Genomic DNA, 21701 nt, shown 5'->3' on the forward strand with positions numbered 1-21701 from the left:
GTACTGGCCGGGACCCATTTTCCTCAGGTATAAATCAGTGATTCCCCAAGAGTGTTTAAAAGATCCACCTGGAATGATTGCCCTGTACAACATCAGGCCACTCTTCCTGACAATTTTGAAAAGGAGAAGGATTAAAGAAAGAAATGGCACTCGCAATTCCCATGAAGACTACTAGCACTGGAGCAAAATTGGGGCGAATCCCTATGGCATTGACTCGGTTTCAGACTTGAGCAGTTTATGCTCACATTCCCTGGCCTCTCCTCAGCAGGCTGCAGGTGACTGGGGAGGGCTCCCGCAGGCCCTGCTCACGCCTTTTCTTCCAGGCACTGTGGAACCCCATCTTTCCTCTGCCCCGTTTTGGGGGGCTTTGGGGAAAGGAAAGAGCTCTAGCTCCTTAGATTTTCCACTTGGCTTCTTTGAGGAGTCGCCTCCTCTTGCCCTTCTGTTTTCTTGTGCTCGCTATACTCGTGCTCTAAGACGTGTTAAGATTCCCAAGTCCCTGAGGGATGGCAGCCCAGGGGTCTGTACCGGGTGCTTCCTAGGACCCCAACGTTTTGAGGATCAGGGATCTGGACGGCAAGGGACTTAGCATTTCCAAGAAGTCGGAGTGTGAGTGTGTGTGTGTGTGTGTGTGTGTCTGTCTGTCTGTCTGCGATGGCGGTGGGGAGGGCATATTCTGGCTTCAGCACAGACCCTTTCACACCATCCGGGGCCAGTGTCTGGGCGCCGGCCAGGGCCGCAGTCCCAACAGGGCCACCTGTCTGTGCGCGCACTGAGCAACGCCCCCGCGCGGCGAATCTTCGCCAGGCCGGGGCGGCCGGGATGCTGAGGAACCGCCAAGACTTTCAAGAGTTGCTATGGGAGTGCGAGGCCGGCCGTCTCCTCCCACCACGTGTGCTCGCCTAGCCCAGCCTTCCCTCCCCTGACAATGGGCGTCTCTGCAGGGGTTCTCCCTTTAAGCTACTTGAGTCCCTCCTCCGCCTCCCCCGCCTCCTCTCAGCCTCCCCGGAGCTAAGCGGGGGCGTGTGTGCGCACCCAGGAGGAGTTGCCCTCGCGGCGGCAGCGACCAGAGGCAGTGCCCCGGAGCCCCGAACTCCCAGCAAGTTCCCGGGCTCTGGGCGCGCGCGCTCCGGCCTCCGGCGCCTCGGTCCCCACCGCGGGCTCGGGCGGGCAGGCCCCGGCGGCGGGGCGGCCGGGCCGAGCGTGGCCGGCGGCAGGACCCCTCCGGTTCTGCCTGGTTGCGCCGGGGCGGACGCGGGGCGGAGTTCGGGGATCCCGTCCCGGACTCCCGCGCGAGGATGGCGGCGGCCGGCTCCGGGCCCCACCTGGACTCGCCCACACCGGCGGTCCGGGACGCGCTCCAGGCCTCGGCGCCCGGGGCCCCCGTGCCGTGCGGCGGGACCCCGGGCCTGCCCCCGAGCCCGGACGGCTGCACGTTCGTGCCGGCCGCCCAGGCCATCCCTCTGCAGGTGGACATGGCCATGGCCCTGCAGCGCGTGAGGATTTCCGAGAAGTACGGCCAGAGCTACCTCTGCCTCCTGCAAGCGGTCTTCGTGGCAGGTAAGTTCCCTCCCAGCGCACGCCGCCCGGCGGCCTCGGCTCCGGCCCGGCTGGCCCGCGCCTCGGCTCACTGGTCCTTGGCCAGCCCGGCCGGCAGGCGGGCACACTTTGTTTGCGCTCGCACCCCGCACCCCCTGCCCCACTGCAGGGGCGCCCCCGGCCGCGAGCGGCCGTTGTTCCTCGGGCCGGCCGCGGCGCTGCGGGCGGGCGGCGGTGCGGGGAGGACTCCGCCGCTGCCGGGCTGGGGTCCCCCCTCCCCCTCCCCCCACGCGCTGCCTTGGGGTACCGGACAGGTGGGGCCGGAGGGCTTCTTCCCAGTCCGCAGCCCGCCGACCTGAAGACGGCCTCTCCCGGGCTGCACTTCCCTTCGAATAGTCAGTCCTTGAAGGCCGGGAAAGCGGGGCGCGGGGTGAGCAACACGTGCGGGGGAAACCAAGTCCCAAAAGGCGCAGGAATCCGAGACCCGCAGTTGGAGGAGGGGTGGAGAATCGGGGCGGCCGCCGCCGGGGCTTTCCCCCAGAGCGGTGCATCTTTCCGGCTCGGTCCGCGAGCTTCCTGCCTCCTGGGGTCCTCGCTACAAAGGCAGAAGTTTTTGTTTGTCTGACAGGACAAACAAAAAAGCCAACAAACTCACAAAACTTTCAGTGCCGCGGCGGCGGTCTGGGAAAGGGGCGTGGGCGGCGTAACGGGGACTTGGGCATCGTGCGGCTTCGAGGCACACGCGTTCACCTCGTGGGAGCTGCCGGGCTCCGGGGCTCTCGAGGAGCTACGTTCCCGTGGGACCGTGCAGACTGGGGCGCGGGGGCACCCCGCGATCAGGGTGCAGCTCTGGGACCTTAAGTTCGGCTGGGTCTTTTCAGACAAGCCTGCGAGGTGCTGCGGTGCCGGGACGTGTCTTCCTCCGCTCGCGCTGTGGTTTTGGTTGAGCAGGTGCTAAGCCTTGCAAGGGGAGTTTTGGCATCCAAAACACAGACTTGACAATTTTCTTCAAATCAGGTAGCCACAACACACGTTCCAAATATTCCTCCTTATTCGGGATCATCCACGAATCCGAAGGAGGCCATGCACACCCTTTTAATTTGACCGGAGTAAGTCAGTCAAGGCTGCCATCTGTGCATCTTTGTAACACAGAACTTGTTAGTCTTGCCTGTGTGGTCCTTGAGGTGGTCAGTAGTAATTTCTCTATAGATGTAATAAATCATTAAAGGGGAGTGTGGTGATGGGACACAAACTCTGTCAGGTCTTAAGCAACTGAAATGGTTTTTGGATGCCGCGCAAAATCTCACGGAAAGGTGTGCAGCTCAGTGAAAGGGGAAAGTACTTTGTGTCTTATTCTCATTTACCCTCTGCATCTTCCTGATGGTTCAAAAAAAAAAAAAATCTCCATAGGAGAAATGTGTACTTTAGCACAAAAATTAAGTTAGCTATGCTATGAGATACACGCTGACATTTCTACAGCCAGTGATTTCTCTTATTTCTATAGTTGAGTGAAGTTTCATCTGTCCGTGGTTTGGAAGGCTTCTGCATGGGGCTGTTTTTGCAGGGGCTTGCAGTAGTTTTCTGCCTTTTTAGCAGTCATGTCTTCCACCTTACGGACCCACAACGTGTCCTGGAAGTGGTGTGTACCCGTGCTGTTTGAACACATGCCACAGTACAATCATTTTACATGTGAAAAGGATTTCACATATATTTCATATATTTATTTATTTATTTTTTAAAGATTTTATTTATTTATGTGACAGAGAGACAGCCAGCGAGAGAGGGAACACAGCAAGCGAGTGAGAGAGGAAGAAGCAGGCTCCCAGCAGAGGAGCCCGATGTGGGACTCGATCCCGGAACGCCGGGATCACGCCCTGAGCCGAAGGCAGACGCTTTAACGACTGCGCTACCCAGGCGCCCCTCACATATATTTCATATATTTAAAATAATATGTTTACAAAGCTTTTCGTTGTGGTACAGAACTTTCTGAAAGATCCTTTCAATAATGATCATTTATAAATGGCTCACTACTAGCAACATGTTACTGTGTAATAAGCTGAATTACATGTGCTTGTGCAGGACCTGCTGGGGGTGGGCAGCCAGAGAGGAAATGGTTGCCTCTTTTTGAGTCTTCAGGGTGGACACAGTTCCTGGTGGATTGGCGATAAGGGATGGAGTGTGGTGGGGATGGGTAGGGAGAGGGGTATTCTAGGCAAAGGAATTAAGAGTTAACAAAAATAAGCAGAAAGGGGGGATCCCCAGCAAGGAGGTTTGAGGAATTGTTTTGTTTTTTAATGATTGGAGCGTAAAGTGTAGAAGGTACAGGAGAGAGATAAATTTGCAGAGGTAGGCAGGGACTGGGTCAGGCAGAGTCTTGCAATGCATACTAAAGGGCTTTATTTGTAGGGCAGTGGGGAGCCAATGGAGTGTTGTAAGCAGAGAAATACAGCAAGGTTGCTGCATGTGGTTGTACAAGTTGTACACTGCACAAACCTTCAGGGCTCCATTCACACAGACCGCATCGTGAACAATGCCCTTGCTAGGGCTGTACAGTGGACAGTGTGCACAGTGGTCAACAGTGGCAGTGCCTGGTGGGGCTTCTTGTTTTTATGACTCTCACTGTGGTGTTTGTGTGGAGGCCACGGCGTGTGGACTGTGCAGTAGAGGAGTAGGGCGGAAGTAGGGAGGCCAGTGAGAAGGCATCTGTAGAAGGCTGAGTAAGTCTGCATGAAGGCATGGACTAAGTCAGTTCTGGGATCTGGGTGAAGAGGACAAGCTTGAGGAGTTGAGAGGGTCCAAGAGATTTGACTTGGTGACTGGTTGTGAGGTTTGAGGGACAGGGAAAGAGACTGGGTTAATTCCAGGTTTCTGGTTGGGGTGACTGGGTGGAGGATGATGAGCACATTTTGGGTTCAATTCTGGGTATGTGGTTTCTGTGGAACATTCAGAGAGAGCTGACCCGTAGGTCTGGAGCTGGGAAGGAGTGAATCTTCTTTCTTCCTCTCATCTGTGGCATCCGTCCTGGCACTGAGGTTCATTGAAGTTCTTTCCTGAAATGTACCTGTTGCATGGGTTATCTTGATAACTCCGAAAGTCTAGCATAGAAGTAGCCCACATTTATTACAAAATTACCTTTTGAACTTGCCCTCAAATAAAGGTCCCCCCCCACACACACTTTCCTTACCTGATGATGGAAAAAAAAAAAAGAGGGAAAAAGAAAAGAAATGTTTTACATTCCTTATAGGACAAAAGAATGCAAACTATACTGATGTAAGGTAACCTCAGATAACTCAGATAAGTAGTTGTGAAAACCTGTTCGCTGCAAGGTTTATTTTGTACGAGTTCAGCTAAACAGGAGTTAATTATTCCATTTACATGGTGGTATGGAGTACAAATGTGTTCCCCTGATGGTGAGTCATTGGCCAGGCAGCACCGTGCTCGGAGTTGTTCGGTACAACTGATTTTTCAGGGTAACTGACGTTTAGCACTTCGTGTGCTTGATCACCACCCCCCATCCTCCGTCCCCAGATCTGTAACCATTTTGCGTGGGAAGCTTTTTAGAAAGATTATTTCCTCTCCTGACTCCTGAACCTGGTCATAATCGCATCTTTTCTTGATGAGTCAAGATTAGCCTTATAATCACATTAGTTATTTCAATGTGGCGTATATAGTGTTGCCTCAAGGGCTCCTAAAGGCTGGAGGGCTGTTTGTCCCTACATTAAATTGGGCACAGATTGTTCTGCCTCTTAATTTCTAATGCCTGTTTTTCTGATCTTTTCACATATCCCCTCTCTGTGAGTTGTCATTTCTTGCTGCTGTTATTTTAACTGTTTCTGCCAACCAGCAGCTCGTGCCCAGTCCTCTGGCCCCTCCGCCTTTGCTCTTTCTCGCGTGTTGCTATGGGCTAGGCATGGACGTGACCCAACCTGTTAGAATGGTCTGCAAGATATGAATAAGTAGAGCACGGGTGGGGCCGTGAGGGGTGTACTTCTCCTCATGTATATGAGCTTTAGTACGTGGATTCTGTGCTATCTATTCTGATTGCATAAAAGCCTTTATCTTCTGTTTTTCTAATTCTTAGTTGTGTTTTGGATGGTTGATGATGTTAAATTAGTTATCAGTAAAGCCTATGTTTTCCTGTAAATGAAGATATTACAGTATGTGAAATTGTAATATTTTAGTTTCTTGTAAAAGGAACGCAGAAGTTTGTTCAAAATCTGTTGGGGGGGGTGCCTGGGTGGCTCAGCCGATCAAGTGTCCAACTCAGGTCATGATCTCAGTGGTCCTGAGATCGAGCCCCCCCACTGCTCAGCGGGTAGTCTCATGGGATTCTCTCCCTTGTCCTCTGCTCATCCCCCCCTTCTTGCTCTCGCTCTTTCTCAAATAAATAAATAAATCTTTAAAAAAAAAACTCTATCAGGAAATCAAGATACATTTTACCCATTGCATTTCGCGGCGTGCCTGTAAGCGCTTGGCACAAGAGGCACCTCAGTCTTAGAAGTTGTCCCCAAGGGAAGCAGATGTCCCTATTATGGCATCTTCTCAAACAAGCACCCTCTGAAGGCTCAGTGAGAAAACTGCTCCTCGCCTGCCCAGGGCAGAAGCACAGGTGAGCCCCTTGGGGGGGATACTTCCTATCTGACAGTTGCCAAGGGGAGTTTCCCTCCTCCGTTGCCGCCAAGGTCTTGTCCTGGAGGCAGTTAGCTCCCGGCAAGAGGCCAGCGTCACAGCACTTCCTACTACGGGTTTTTCCCCCAAATCGTCCCCTCATTGGGTATGTCTGACAGCTGTAAGGACCTGACAGGCTGGCTACTTCTGGCACTCGCGAAGTGACACTGAGCGAAGACCTGACGGGGGTAAGGAAGTGAGTCATCAGAGGTGTTCCAGGCAGAGGGGGCAGGGGGTGTAAAGGCCCCGAGCTGAGAGAATACCGACAGGTTGAAGCAACAGGAAAGGGACCAGTGTGGCTGAAGCAGTGTGTTTGCATTCCTGTGTGTGTGTGTGTGTGTGTCAGAGAGAGAGAGAGACTGACAGAGGTGGAGAGAGAGGGGCAGAGGGAGACAGATGAAGCGAGAAAGGTGACAGGTCTGGATCATATAGGACTTGGTGAGGACTTCGGCTTTTGCCCTGAGTCGGAGGAGAAGCTCTAGGAAGGTGCCGAGCAAAGAAGTGACTTCTGTTCCTCTGATTGCTCTGTGGAGCCTAGGCCAAAAGTATGACAGAGACTGAAGCAGGGAGACCAGTTAGGACTGGTAGAGACTGGTTGAGACAGGTAGTAATGGAGGCGGTGAGCAGTACTCAGATTCGGGGTATATTTTGCAGGTAGAGCCAAAAGGATTTGCTAACCGTTTGGTTATAAGCTATGAGAGAGAGCAGAAGAGTCAGGGATTGGCTGTAAGAATTTTAGCTCGAGCAACAGGATGGCAGGAATTGTGGGTGGTGGAGACAGATGCGTGCGGGAGGAGCAGGTCTGGGGGAAAATCACCAGGAGCAGGAGTTTGGTTTGGGACCTGTTACCTTTGAGGTACCTCTTAGATATCCATGTGGAGTGTCAAGTGGGCAACTGGGTTTAGGATGCTGGCGTTTAAGGAAGGGATCTTGGGCGGGGATATAGACCGGGGAGCCCTCAGGCTTCTGGGTGGTAGTTAAAGCCTGGTGCAGTGAGGACCGAGAGAGGAAAGGTCAGTCAGAGGAGACCTTTGTTTGTGTCCTGCTGTGAAGGCCTGCAGTGACCTCTCCCTCCAGCAACATTTATGGCAGGAGGAAGGAACGCACCGAGAAGAAGCTGTGCTTCAAAAGACAAAGCATTTCTGTGGTTTGTTGTTCGGATGTTTGTGCTGTCAGATCGGCCCACAGGTCACTTTGACCCATCATGTTCCTTTGCTCACGGTCTGGAACCAGCGTAATCTGTGCCTGGGGGGTGAGGAAGAGGTCTGTGTTCAAAGTTCTCCAGTGAGAGAAACCACAGCTTCAGTGGTAACAGATCCTTCTTCCTGGGTCCGGGAAATCTGTAGTGGAGTGTTTTGTGGTTTAAATTCATGCCATAGATGAATCCCTTCCCCTCGTATTCTTCCTTCAATAGAAATATTAAGCAGCCACTCTTGCTTTCCAATTGAGAAGACCTTTATTCATTTATCTCCTGTCATTTTCAGTGTGTGGTATCATTTTCTTTAAAAAAATTATATTTTAATGGAAAAACCAAAGGCTGATGGCATATTGGAAAGAAGGACCATTTTACACTCACAGTAACGTTTGGGGCTTAGCTAAGAGTTGAGTCATGGTTTTCCAAGGTGCCCCAGATAGCAAGTATAGGGACATTTTAATATACTGAAATGTACTCTTAAAGATCGAGCATCTTCTCTCCGATTTTCTTTCAGATATTTAGTGATGAGATTGTCATCTCTGCCATGAAGTTGGCTGTTAACCTTGCGGATGCTGGGAAAGCAAACTTTAAGCAACATTTACAATTTACATATGTGTATTCTATCTCTGGAAAATTACGCGCTAGGAACTCTATGGAGATGTGTCTACTCTGTTTTCAGATAAATTTTTGCATGATTTGAGGGGATTTTTTTGCATTATTTTGAAAAGGGAACAAGATCGATTCCTAGCAAGGAGGAGCAGAAAAGAGTTTTGTTAACAAGCAAGCCAGTGAGAGAACCAGGATCCCATTCAAGGTTTTTTTTTTTTTTTTTTTTTTTTTTTTAAGTTTTATTTGTTTAAGTAATCTCTGCACCCAATGTGGGGCTGGAACTCATGACCCTGACATCAAGACTCACATGCTCTTCCAACTGAGCCAGCCAGGCGCTCCCCATTCAAGTCTTTTTTTTTTTTAAACAGCTTTATTGAGATATAATTCACATACCATGCAATTAACTCATTTAAAGTATACATGTCAGTGGTTTTTAGTATAATCACAGACTTGTGCAATCATTACCAGAAGTTTAGAACATTCCTAGCACCCCCGAAGAAACCTGGCACTCCCCGTTTCCTCCCCGCAGCTCTTCCCACCAGCCCCTGGTGGCCAGTGTTTTACAGTGCTTTCTACCTCCTGGATGTGTCTATTCCGGACATTTCAGAGAAATAGAATCATACGCTATGTCATCTCTTGTTGCTGGCTTCTTTCTCTTAGCATAACGTTGAAAGGTTCTTCAGCTGATGGACATTTGAGTTTCTACCTTTTTTTTTTTTTAAAGATGTTATTTATTTGACAGAGAGAGCACAGGCAGGAGGAGCAGCAGAGGGAGAGGGAGAAGCAGACTCCCCGCTGAGCAGGGAGCCTGATGTGGGGCTCGATCCCAGGACCCCAGGATCGTGACCTGAGCGGAGGGCAGCCGCTTCACCGACTGAGCCACCCAAGGGCTCGAGTTTCCACCTTTTTGGCTGTGGTGAATAATATTGTTGTGAACATTCTTATACAAGTTTTTGTGTGGACATATGTTTTCATTTCAGCATAGATCTAGGAGTGGAATTTCTAGGTCGTAGAGTGGGTGTGTGTTTAATCTCTTGAGGAGTTCCTAGACTGTTTTCCAAAGCAGCTGTAACATTTTACATTCCAGCCATCCCTGCGTGAGGATTCCGATTTCTTCTTTCCAGGACTTGTTAATCTTGTCTTTTTGATTCTAGCCATCCCTGTGGGTGTGAAGCGGTTTCTCATTGTGGTTTTGATTTGCATTTCCCTGATGACTAGTGATGTTGAGCATCTTTTCATGTGCTTATTAGCCATTTGTGTATCTTCTTTGGAGAAATGTCTATGCAGATTCTTTGCCCATTTTAAAATTGGGCTCTTTCTTTCTTTCTTTCTTTCTTCTTTTTTTTACTGTTTAGTTATGAGTTCTTTCTATAGTCCTTATTCAAAATCCTTACCAAATATTGATTTGTAAGTATTTTCTTCTATTTTGTGGGCTGTCTTTTCATTTTCTTGATGGTTTCATTTGAAGCACAAAACATTTTTAACTTTGAAGTCAAATTTCCCTCTCTTTTTCTTTCTTTGTTTTGAGTCTCTGCTTTCAGTTCTTTTTTTATTGAGGTATAATTGACATATAACATTATTCGTTTCAGGTCTATAACATTCGATATTTGAATAATAGCAAAATGATCACGATCACTCTAACATCAGTCACCACATGTAGTTTACAAAATCTTATTCTTATGATGAGATCTTCTAAAATTTACTCTCTTAGCAACTTTCAAATATGCAATACAGTATTATTAATTATAATCACCATGCTATACATTAGATCCCCATGACTTATTTATTTTGTAACTGGAAGTTTGTATATTTTGACCGTTAAATCGCGCACGCCCCCCCCACCTCTGGGAACCACCTATCTGTTCTCTATGTATGAGCTGACTACTTCTTCTTCTTCTTCTTCTTCTTCTTCTTCTTCTTCTTCTTCTTCTTCTTCTTTTCTTCTTCTAAGATTCTGCATATAAGTGAGATCATCCCTAGTGCCCTCAAGGACCATCCATGTTGCTACAAATGGCAACATTTCCTTTTTATGGCTGAATTGATATATATATATATATACATACATACCACATTTTCTTTATTCATTTGTGGATGGACACTTAAGTGGCTTGTGTATCTTGTCTATGGTCATGAACATGGGGTGCAGATATCTTTTTGCGTTAGTGTTTTATTTTCTTCAGATAGATACCCAGAAGGAGAATTGCTGGATTTTATGGTAGTTCTATTTTTAATTTGTTGAGGAACCTCCATTCTGTTTCCATAGTGGCCACGGCAGTTTCCATTCCCACCAAACAGCACACAAAGGCTCCCTTTTCTCTGCATCCACCCCAATACTCGTTATTTCTTGTCTTTTTGGTAATAGCCGTCCTGACTGGTATGAAGGGATGGATAGCTCACTGTGCTTTTGGTTCGCATTACCCCGATGATTAGTTACTGTTGAGCACCTTTTTATGTACTTGTTGGCTTATTTTTTATTCACGTCTCCTGAGCTTTTGATGTCCTATGTAAGAAACACTGGCCTAATTCAAGATCACAAAATCACACCTATGTTTTCATCGGAGTTTTATAGTTTCAGTTCTGGCATTTAGGTCTGATCTATTTTGAGTTGATTTTTGTGCATTACGTGAGTTAGGGCTTTCTTCTTTTGCGTGTGCAATATCCAGGTGTTCCTTGCATTGTTTATTGAAAGAATATTCTTTCCCACTGAAATGTCTTAGTACCCTGGCTTAACATCAGTTGACCATAATGTAAGGGTTTATTTCTGGACTCTCAATTTAAGTCCACTGATCTGTCCCTAAGTCTAAATTATACCTGTATTGCTGTCCTGATTACTGTAGCCATGTATGAAAATGTGAAATCTGAAAGTGTGAATTTTTTTTTTTTTTAAAGATTTTATTTATTTATTTGACAGAGATAGAGACAGCCAGCGAGAGAGGGAACACAAGCAGGGGGAGTGGGAGAGGAAGAAGCAGGCTCATAGCGGAGGAGCCTGATGTGGGGCTCGATCCCATAACGCCAGGATCATGCCCTGAGCCGAAGGCAGACGCTTAACCGCTGTGCCACCCAGGCGCCCCTGAAAGTGTGAATTTTTCAACTTTGTTCTTTTTTAAGATTGTTGTTGCCATTCTGCGACCCTTGCGTTTCCATATTAATTTTAGGATTAGCTTGTCATTGTCTGCATAAAAAACTAGCTGGGATTTTGCCAGGAATCACATTGAATTTGTAGATCGGTTTAGGGAGTGTCTGATCGACATGTCTATAGTAGTACTAGTTGAGTTTTTCCTAAATATGGGGTATTCACATTTAAGGTATTTGGGAATTATTTACTGTGATGCATTCTGGCCCCTCAATGCTCATTTGGGATGGTTATTCATCTGTAGTTTTTCATGAGTGTAGAAAGATTGCAATATATTAACTCATTCCTATTAGGAGACTTATTCTAGAGACCCTGCTTAAAGCTTAAGAAGCAAAAATGTAAATATCCACAAGAGTTTTTGTCTGTGTGGGACCAGGATGGGACAACAGCAGGGCAAGTGAGAGGTACGCGTTTTGATACCGCATTGACTAGGTATCTGTAAAGACCTTTCCAGGCTAGACAAGACTGTCAGTCAACGTGTGATCCCCATCCCTGTGGCAGGAGATGTCTTTTAGGAAAATAGATCACGGGGCCTAGACAGGAAAGCTTAGGCCAGTTCTGCTGTTGCTTGAAGAAGGAAGAAACATTGATTTATCCCTCTTTGTACTTAGAGTAAATCACCATCCATGTGTAGTTCTCTCTCTGGAATGGTTGGGTCCCTCTCAAAATTTCTCTCACATACTGGGTTCCCAAGACACTGGCTGCTCCTGCTGTTGTATTAGGAAAACCCACTGTCTCCATTGGGTGGTTTTTCATCTGAAAGTGGGAGGTGGGGGGATGGAAAAGCTCCACAGCCTTGCTCAGAAATAAACACCACTGGAGACTAGGCTAGGCGAGGCCCAGCAACCTGGGACGGCACCCTCTTGGGTGGAGGTCTTCCGCCTGTCCCTTGCCACCTGCCACGCCTCATTTTCCTGAGGTATTTTTTGGCCCTTCATCCCTTTCTCTTCTTGCTTCCTTCTCTTTATCTCTCTCCTCCTTGCCGAATGCCTTAGGCACTCCTTTTTTCCCATGGATGGCGTGTTTTTTGTTTGGTTGTTTTTGGAAAGGAATTATCTTTTATTTTTCCATTTTCTTCTGTGTTTACTTTTAATTAAATTTAAAATTAAATTTTAATTAAATAAAATTTAATTATATGTATTATATAGTATATACATATTATATATAAAAATAAAATTAAATTTAAAATTAAATTTTTAATTAAAAAAAATTTTTTTTTTAAGTAATTTCTACACCCTGAGATCAAGAGTCATATACTCCACCAACGGAGCCATCCAGGCACCCCTGTTTAAATTATTTATATATGATCTTTGTAAAACATCTGAGCAACATATGCCCATAAACTAGTAAGTGAACGTCACCCTTGTGCCTAGCCCAGTCGTACTCTCTGGAGGAAAGCACTACTAACAGTTCGGGTTTGTGACCAGAGGAAATTTTCTATGGACACAGATATATCAATTCAATTCAGTAAACATTTATTGATCACCTCCTATGGGCTAGACACTGTTGGGATATGTCAGTCAACAAAACAGACAAAAATCCCTGCCTTCAGGGAGGTTCTTTCTTTTCTTTTCTTTTCTTTTCTTTTCTTTTCTTTTCTTTTCTTTTCTTTTCTTTTCTTTTCTTTTCTTTTTAAAGATTTTATTTACTTATTTGACACAGAGAGAGACAGCCAGCGAGAGAGGGAACACAAGCAGGGGAAGTGGGAGAGGAAGAAGCAGGCTCCCAGTGGAGGAGCCGGATGTGGGGCTCAATCCCAGGACTCCAGGATCATGCCCTGAGCTGAAGGCAGACTCTTAACGACTGAGCCACCCAGGAGCCCCTCAGGGAGCTTATTCCTAACTGGTGAGAACAACAATGAAAGAATCCACATATATCTAGGTATTTTACCAAACTGGGATCATATCCCGTAGGCCAGTATGTGGCTTACATGTGAATGTGTTTATTTTTAAATGATTTCATTATGAAATTTTTTTTTTAAGATTTTATTTATTTATTTGACAGAGATAGAGACAGCCAGCGAGAGAGGGAACACAAGCAGGGGGAGTGGGAGAGGAAGAAGCAGGCTCCCAGCGGAAGAGCCTGATGTGGGGCTCGATCCCATAACGCCGGGATCACGCCCTGAGCCGAAGGCAGACGCTTAACCGCTGTGCCACCCAGGCGCCCCTCATTATGAAATTTTTGATGCAAGAGTACGGGAAACAAAATATATGAAATCAGTCTGTTGTGTTATTTAAACGTTTTCCTTTCTAGAGCACAAAGAGGCTATTGCATCTGTTCAGCACAGAGAAAGCATTTGTCCAGTTTTGCCTTCGTGGGCTCATAGTTTCAATGAACCCATGGAGAAGCTGTTGTTTTTGAGAATGATGTATTCTTAACACAGTTATTCACACTGCTTATGTCTGAATAAGTACATACAATTTATTTACTCTTTCTGTATTTCCTCGATAGAGACTGGCCCAATTTTGTATTGAGACCACCTCCAGCTACTTAGGAAAGTAATTAGCATTAACCGGAGATTCTTTTTTTTTTTTTTTTTAACAGGAGATTCTAATATAGACATTATTTAAGAAATTGATCCTCATTTGTCTGATATATATTTATAGATGTAAAGAACCAATGGCTTTAAAATCTAATTTCAGTGTCACCATTATTAATTTATTGATATTCAAATGATCTCTTACTTCGTAGGAAGTAGATGTTTGAACTTTAAAAAATCAACTTATCACTTCCCACCGCCCGCAAGACAGTTCCCTGACAACATTTTTTTTTCACTGGAAATCAAGTCTTAAAATCAAGTCGTATAGATTTTTTTTATATGTGTCTATATTATACACATATTTCATATGTATTATATGTAATTATATACTGACTTCCTTTTTAGCAAGTTGCTAATGACTCTCTTTCTGAAGCTTCTAGGCAAAATAGAAAGCTTGTAGATGCTACTGGAATATTAATTTTAAATAACTTTGTGGCCAGAAAGTCTGGTCTGGTCGTGGTTTGAGCTGCCTCTTCAAATATACTGCGGCTGGCTCAGCGTATGCTGCTGCTGTCAGCCAGACAGTTACCTTCACGTGTGGGGGACGTTGTGGGTTTTCTGTCCCTCAAGCCTTCATTTGCACCATTGTGCACCGTTAGTGAAGTTGAGGCATTAGCTGTTCAGCTGTTCAACATACGGTCTGATAAGAAAAACCATAGGGAATGATTTTAAATGACATTTCCTCTGTTTAAACTGAAATGGTGTGATTAGATATTCTCAAGCTCTTTGATGACACTTAAAAGTAGTATGTGCATCTGAGGGACATCTTTGAGTTTGCAACTGCAAGCTGCATCGTGTGATTCATCGCAGCAAAAAGCAGCAGCCAGCCCGGCTTTTATTTGCCGTTTTGCACTTGACAGTTTACAAAAGAGGGTCAGGTTTGCTTCCTTAGTTAACACATTCCAAGGACCGTGAACAGATGTTGTGTGTTCTTCTGCATGCCTTATGAGCTAAAGTAAGTCATTTTAATTGGATTTACCGTTGCAGATGCTGTGTAATTCAAAATTAGTTTTTCTGAACGCAAGAAGAGATGCCTAGCCACGACATAGGGGATCTGGCATTTAGTCCTATGTCTACATGGATATTGTGAGTTCTGACATCAGTGGGTCATCTTGTCTACTTTTATAGCTTATGATTTAAATAGCTGCTCTTGAAAGGCCTGAAGTTATAATAAAAATTTTAAAAGTGGCTAATGTTAGTATTTACCTATTGCTGAGGTAGTATGTTCAGAATTATTTGCCGGTGGCAGTGGCTGTAGTGGCCGGGTAGTAAATTTATCTTTAAGCTCATGTTCAAACATGTCCCTGCTCATTTGTACTGTGGGTACTGAAACGGGATGATTTGGGTGAATAGGATGATGCCCCTTTGATTTACATGCCTTTTCCCTAAATTTCTTTTGTGAAGGAATAAATTGGAACATTTAAAATTGTGTGATGAGGAGGGTTTTTTTTTTTTTTTAACTGTGCCTTCGGAAGTACCCAAGGGAGCTAATTCTCAAAGATATTTATTTTCAAAGATTTTAAGTCCTCTCTACACCCAACGTGGGGCTCGAACTCACAACCCCTGGGTCAAGAGTCGCATACTCTATGGACAGAGCCAGACAGATACCCCCCAAAGACATTTCTTTCCCTAACAATTGTATAGTTTTGAAGAGGATGCCAATACAGTTTTAAAAGTGCTTTTACCATAGTTCAGGCATCAACAAAGCTTGTGTCATTTTGGGGGCACTGTAAATTTATTTTATTTCATTAATTTTTTGAATATAGTTGACTAAGGGGCTGCAAATTTTAAGATACATGATCAAGTCACGAAAGAGCTTTCATGCTGGAAGAGTAAGAAGAGGCTTCCTACTGCAGTTTTTATCTTTTCCTGTCACTGTGAGCTCCTTCATGCTGCAGACTGACTTTGCAAGTGATTTTAAAGATGGAAGAGGGACCTTTCAAAACCAGCCATTTTAACTGCAATATCTAAAATTTTCACTTTCGTGTACTATGTGCATGTGCATAAACACATAAACATCAGTATTTGCAAAAGTTACAGAAATGAATAGTTCCCCTTTCATCTGCAGGGCCCACAAGTATGTCCGATCGCTGCCATGTTGTCCTCCTTGGAAGCAGGGCAGAGTCCATCGACCTTAGAGTTAACATGGAGTCATGACCTGAAACTCATATGCTGAAATTTGAGTCCCAAGAGATATTCAGCATAGGTTAAGGCATCAACCCATTTTTTTTTTTGAAGATTTTATTTATTTATTTGAGAGACAGAGACAGCGAGAGAGGGAACACAAGCAAGGGGAGTGTGAGAGGGAGAAGCAGGCTTCCCGCCGAGCAGGGAGCCCGATGCGGGATCATGACCTGAGCCGAAGGCAGACGCTTAATGACTGAGCTACCCAGGCGCCCCAACCCATTTGTTTTTGTGGCTGATAGATAAATGAAAGACACCTAATGTGTTGAAATGTGGATTCCTGTTTTGTATTCCTCTTCTTTCCTTCCTCCTCTCATTTCTTCCTTCTGCTTCCCATCCTCCCCTAGAATTACACTTCGTGCGACTGGGGGTAAAATCATCCCACGGTTCCTTCCTTCAAAGCACAATTAAAAGGTTGAGCATCTGAGGACAGCCAGATCTGTGGACGTGCTTCCCCGAATTGGAATCTAGTCGTTATCATGGGCTGTGTAAACATGTGCTAAAATGACACTGAATGCATAGTAGGTACTCAGGCCCTGCTTCCAAATGTTTGACTTGACATTCTTTTTTCTTTTTTTTTTTTTGAAGATTTTATTTATTAATTTGACAGAGAGAGACAGCCAGCGAGAGAGGGAACACAAGCAGGGGGAGTGGGAGAGGAAGAAGCAGGCTCATAGCGGAGGAGCCTGACGTGGGGCTCGATCCCATAACGCTGGGATCACGCCCTGAGCCAAAGGCAGACGCCTAACCGCTGTGCCACCCAGGTGCCCCTGACTTGACATTCTGCATGTCTTTAAAGGAACCTCAGATTTCCTTTGGTCTTTGTTGCCACATCTGATTTTTTTTTCCATTTTAGACCGGGTCAGGTCATCGTATTTACCCTTCAGCTCTATCAGGGTAAAAACTCTACCTGATTTGTTCTCTTATTACTGTCTCTGAAACAGTTTTTAGGGTGGTCTTTCAAAATGGATGCTTCATGAGAAAAGAAATCTGTGGTAAACGCCAAGGCCAAAACCAAAACCGATCTGTGATTATGCTGTTGCACATTTTGGTGCTTGCTAATGTTGATTTTTTTTAAATTGTTGCCTAAGTGGTTGGGATAAAAGATTATCTTATTGTCCTTGAGATTTGCATTTCACACATTACAAATGCAATCAAGGATCTTTTTAAATGTTTCTTCTTTGTGAAATGCCTGTGTTATTCTTCTCGCTTTTCTGTGGGGGTAATTTGTCTTTTCTTATTGACTTATAATCTTTCAAATATCCTTGATTCTATTTGTCACTGTGTGTGTTGCAGATATCTGCACGTGATTCGTGGCTTATCTCATCATTTTCTTTATGTTGTCTTTTGGTGAAAGAAAATTTTGAATTTCATGTAGCCTAAATTATCTGTCTTTTAAGCTTTGTACTGCTTGTATTCTGTTTATATAAGATATTCTCCTATATTTCCTCTGATCTGATTCCCAGTGCTGTAGGCTTTGAATCTCCACCAGCGCATGACCATTCCGATCAAGTTCTAAGTCACCTGGGAACTGGCCGATGCCATAGGGTGGCTGCCATTCGCAGTTGGCTTCTCTCTCAGGATATGCGCCCTTGAAACGGTTTTGGCCTCTGAGGATTTCCCTTTCTTCCTGCCAGTTTAGCCATGCATTTGAAAGGAGATTTAATTTAATTTTTCCCACCATGCTTTTGTGTTTTGGAACAGGAGGGTTTTTCAGGATTTTTAGTTCCCCATGTAACCAATAAGGGAGGCTCCTCTGTGTTTTTCAGACTTGAAAGTTCAAGTCTTTTATTTTTTTTTAATGATTTTTATTTATTTGAGAGAAGAGAGAGGGAGAGGGCAAGAGCATGAGTTGGAGGGGAGGGGCAGAGGGAGAGGGAGAAGCAGACTCCCTGTTGAGCACGGAGCCTGCCTCCTCCCACCCCACAACATCACAACCTGAGCTGAAGTCAGACGCTTAACCAACTGAGCCACCCAGGTGCCCCAGAAGTTCAAGTTTTATATTCAAATATGAGATCTTCTAGGAGTTTTCCTTGCGTACAAGACGTGAGATACGGACAAGGAACCATGACATATTCCCCTGTTTGCAGAGGAACTAAAAGATGGAAGTGGTATTCTGGCCCTGGCGCACTTATGACTGGGGAAGATGGGAATTTAAATCTTTGCAGACCCGCGCTGCTAACCCAGTCATTGTCTGCCGCTTCCCAAATGCTCCCTTGTACACTGTACCTTTAACATTACCACGTTGTTTTTTCTTTATTGTTTAACAATTTAACATTTATCGAGCACTTACCATATACTAGGCAGTGTTCCAAGTCTTTGTATTAACAAACTTACTCATTACAATCACCCTGTGAAACAGGGACTATCATTTTCGTCATTTTACCCATAAAGGAAACTGAGACACCTGTTTAAGCAGGTTGTCTAAGGTCATACAACTTGCAAGTGCTTGAGCTGAAATTGGAATCCAGGCACTTTGTCCCTGGAACATGTACTCAGAAGTACTATGCTGTATTGCCTCTATAAGAAATATTTATTTTGTGAAAAAAAAAACCAGACTTTTGTGTATTTACATCACTGTGGCTTATCTTTATGCACAACCTTCATCTTTTTTTTGCTTAACATGTATTTCCAAAAGTCGGGATCACTTCTGTTTGTTTTTCATGATTAAATTCCTTAGGAAGGAGAAGTAGAAAAAGGTGCATCCTTTGCTCCAGTGAACATTTTTCTCACAGTAATTATTCCCCTCATTTCTTTTTTTGTAAGTTTTATTGAGATATAATTCACTGACCACACAATTTACCCATTTGAAGTGTAAAATTCAGTGTTTTTAGCACATTCACGGAGTTGTGTAACTGTCACTGCAATCAATTTAGGACATTTCATCATTCCTAAAAGAAACTCTGTACCCTTCTGCTATCATGCCCCCAAATGCCCCATTTCCCTAGCCCTAAGCAAACACCAGACTACTTTCTGTCTTTCTCTATGCTTATTCTGGATATTTCCTATAAATGGAATAACACAATTTGTGGCTTCTTTCACTTAGTAAAATATTTTCAAGATCTGTCCATGCTGTAGCATGTGTCAGTCCTTCGTTACTTTATTGCCAAATAATACTGCATTGTATCGATATACCACATTTCGTTTATCCATTCTTCAGTTGGTGGGTATTTGTGTTGTTTCTACCTTTTGGTTATTACGAATAATGCTATTAACGTTCCTGTGTGTGTTTTTGTCTAGATGTATGTTTTCCTTTTTTTCAAGACTTTATTTTTTAGTAATCTCTACACCCAATGTGGGGCTTGAACACACAACCCCGAGATCAAGAGTCACATACTCCTTTGACTGATCCAGCCAGGCACCCTTGTTTTCATTTTTTGGGGGGCATATACCTACAAGTAAAATTGCGGGGTCATATGGAAACTCTCCATTTAGCTTTTTGAGGAATTACACGACTGTTTTTCACAGGGGCTAAACCATTTTATATTCCCGTGAACAGTGTATGAGGCTTCTAATTTGTCCACATACTTGCTAACACTTGTTCTTGTCCATCTTTGATTATGAGTGTGAAGTGGCATCTCACTGTGGTCTTGATATGCATGTCCATAATGACGAAAGGATGTCGAGCATCTTTGCATGTGCTTATTGGCCATTTTTATATCTTCTTTGGAGGTATGTATTCAAATCCTGTGCCCATTTTTAATTGTGCTATTTGCCTTTTTATTTTTTTTTATTTTATTTTTTTAAAGATTTTATTTATTTATTCGACAGCGATAGAGACAGCCAGCGAGAGAGGGAACACAGGCAGGGGGAGTGGGAGAGGAAGAAGCAGGCTCCCAGCGGAGGAGCCTGATGTGGGGCTCGATCCCATAACGCCGGGTTCACGCCCTGAGCCAAAGGCAGACGCTTAACCGCTGTGCCACCCAGGTGCCCCGGCCTTTTTATTTTTGATTAGTAAGTGTTCTTTATGTATTCTAGATACATATTCCTGAACAGGTAAATAATCTGCAAATATATTCTACCTTTCTGTGGATTGTCTTTAGTTTCTTGTTAGTGTCCTTTGAAGCACAAAAGTTTAAATTTTGACAAAGTCAAAGTAACAGTTTTTTCTTGCTTGTGCTTTTGATGCCATATATATGAAGGTTTTGCTTAACACAAGGTCCCAAAGATTTATTCCTATAATTTAAGAGTTTTATTCTTTTTGATCTTACATTTCAATGTTTGATCCATTTTGAGTTCATTTTTATATGTGGTGTAAGGTAGGGGTCCAACTTTTTTTTTTCCCCGACAACTTTTTTCTTTTGAATGTGCATATCCTGTTGTCCCATCCGCATTTGTTGAAAATGGGGATGTTGTTTTTTCTTCATTGAATTGTCTTGTCCTTGTCAAAAATCAATTGATAATGATGTGTCAATTTAGTTTCCTCAATTGTGACATGTACCACTCTGGTGGGGGATGTTGACAATGGGAAAGACTGTGCCTACGTAGGGGTAAAGGGTATATGGCAGCTCTCTGTATTTTCCCCTCAATTTTGCTGTAAACCTAAAACTGCTCTAAAAAAATAGTCTCAAAAAAGTCAACTTGATCATTGCAAAAGAAATGTGGAATATATGCCCCCCAAATGAATTTTATGGCCCAGAGAAAAAACCCTATTAACATTGAAGTTTATTTCTTTACAGATTTTGTTAAATAGATACATAGTTGACATCATACCGAATGGATGGTTTTGATTTCTTTTTTCATGCCACATTATCTTGTAGTATATGACATCTAAGACAACAGTTGTGGGGGCGCCTGGCTGGCTCAGTCGGTAGAGCATCTGACTCTTAATCTCTCAGGGTTGTGAGTTCAAGCCCCACATTAGGCATGGAGCCTAGTTAAAAAAAAATGACAGTTGTGAAATCTAATGACATATATGTGTCATATGTAATATATCTATATATCTATCTATATCTAATATATCTATATCCATCTAATGATATATATGTGTGTGTGTATATATCTCAACCCCAAAGAGGTTGGGAATTTATTTTATAATTTCCTGTTTTTCCTTTTCGTATTTGTTTTTTTTTTTTTTAAAGATTTTATTTATTTATTTGACGGAGATAGAGACAGCCAGCGAGAGAGGGAACACAAGCAGGGGGAGCGGGAGAGGAAGAAGCTGGCTCATAGCTGAAGAGCCTGATGTGGGGCTCGATCCCATAACCCCGGGATCACGCCCTGAGCCGAAGGCAGGCGCTTAACCGCTGTGCCACCCAGGCGCCCCTCCTTTTCGTATTTGTAATTGATTTGTTCTAAGGTAGTTAATATAGGTTTTTAAAAAAATTTAAATTCAATTAGCCAACATATAGTACATCATTAGTTTCAGATGTAGTGTTCAGTAATTCATCAGTTGCATATAACACCCAGTGTTCATCTCATCATGTGCCTCCTTAATGCCCATCATCCAGTTACCCTATCCCCCCTCCCCTCCCCTCCAGCAACCCTCAGTTCGTTTCCTAGAGTTAAGAGTCTCTCATGGTTTGTCTCCTTAACATAGGGTTTTGGATGGGAAAATGAGAAACCGAATAAAATGTGAAGGTGAATGCAAGGTATCCCCAGATTTCAGAAATGTTAACAGTGAAAAAAAAATGAGTATTTTAGAATAGTATTCAAGTCAGGTTTTACCTGGGGTTTATAACACACGAAAGAGGGACTTTCACTTTCCTTTTTCTTCCCACACATTTTGTTGTATAGGTGCTTTTAAACGACCTGAGTCATGCAGACCTTCAGTGAATTGTCCGAGGTTCTACTGTAAGTTAGTAGCTAATTGATTATGGAATCCACCAGTT

At 44.3% G+C, this 21701-nt stretch overlaps 1 protein-coding gene across 1 annotated transcript in view; it reads left to right on the forward strand.

Annotated features, from left to right (window-relative positions):
* The first annotated feature begins 1298 nt into the window (after positions 1-1298).
* Positions 1299-21701, forward strand: part of MCF2 (MCF.2 cell line derived transforming sequence) — a 93582-nt gene continuing 73179 nt past the window's right edge. Inside the window, exon 1 of the mRNA XM_087859431.1 lies at positions 1299-1560. Coding sequence (XP_087715557.1) covers positions 1299-1560 — 262 coding nt within the window. The remainder of the gene's footprint in view (positions 1561-21701) is intronic.

Source organism: Ursus americanus, chromosome X (genome assembly GCF_024610735.1).
Source record: "Ursus americanus isolate L20-20 chromosome X, mUrsAme1.1.p, whole genome shotgun sequence".
NCBI classification, from domain to species: domain Eukaryota; kingdom Metazoa; phylum Chordata; class Mammalia; order Carnivora; family Ursidae; genus Ursus; species Ursus americanus.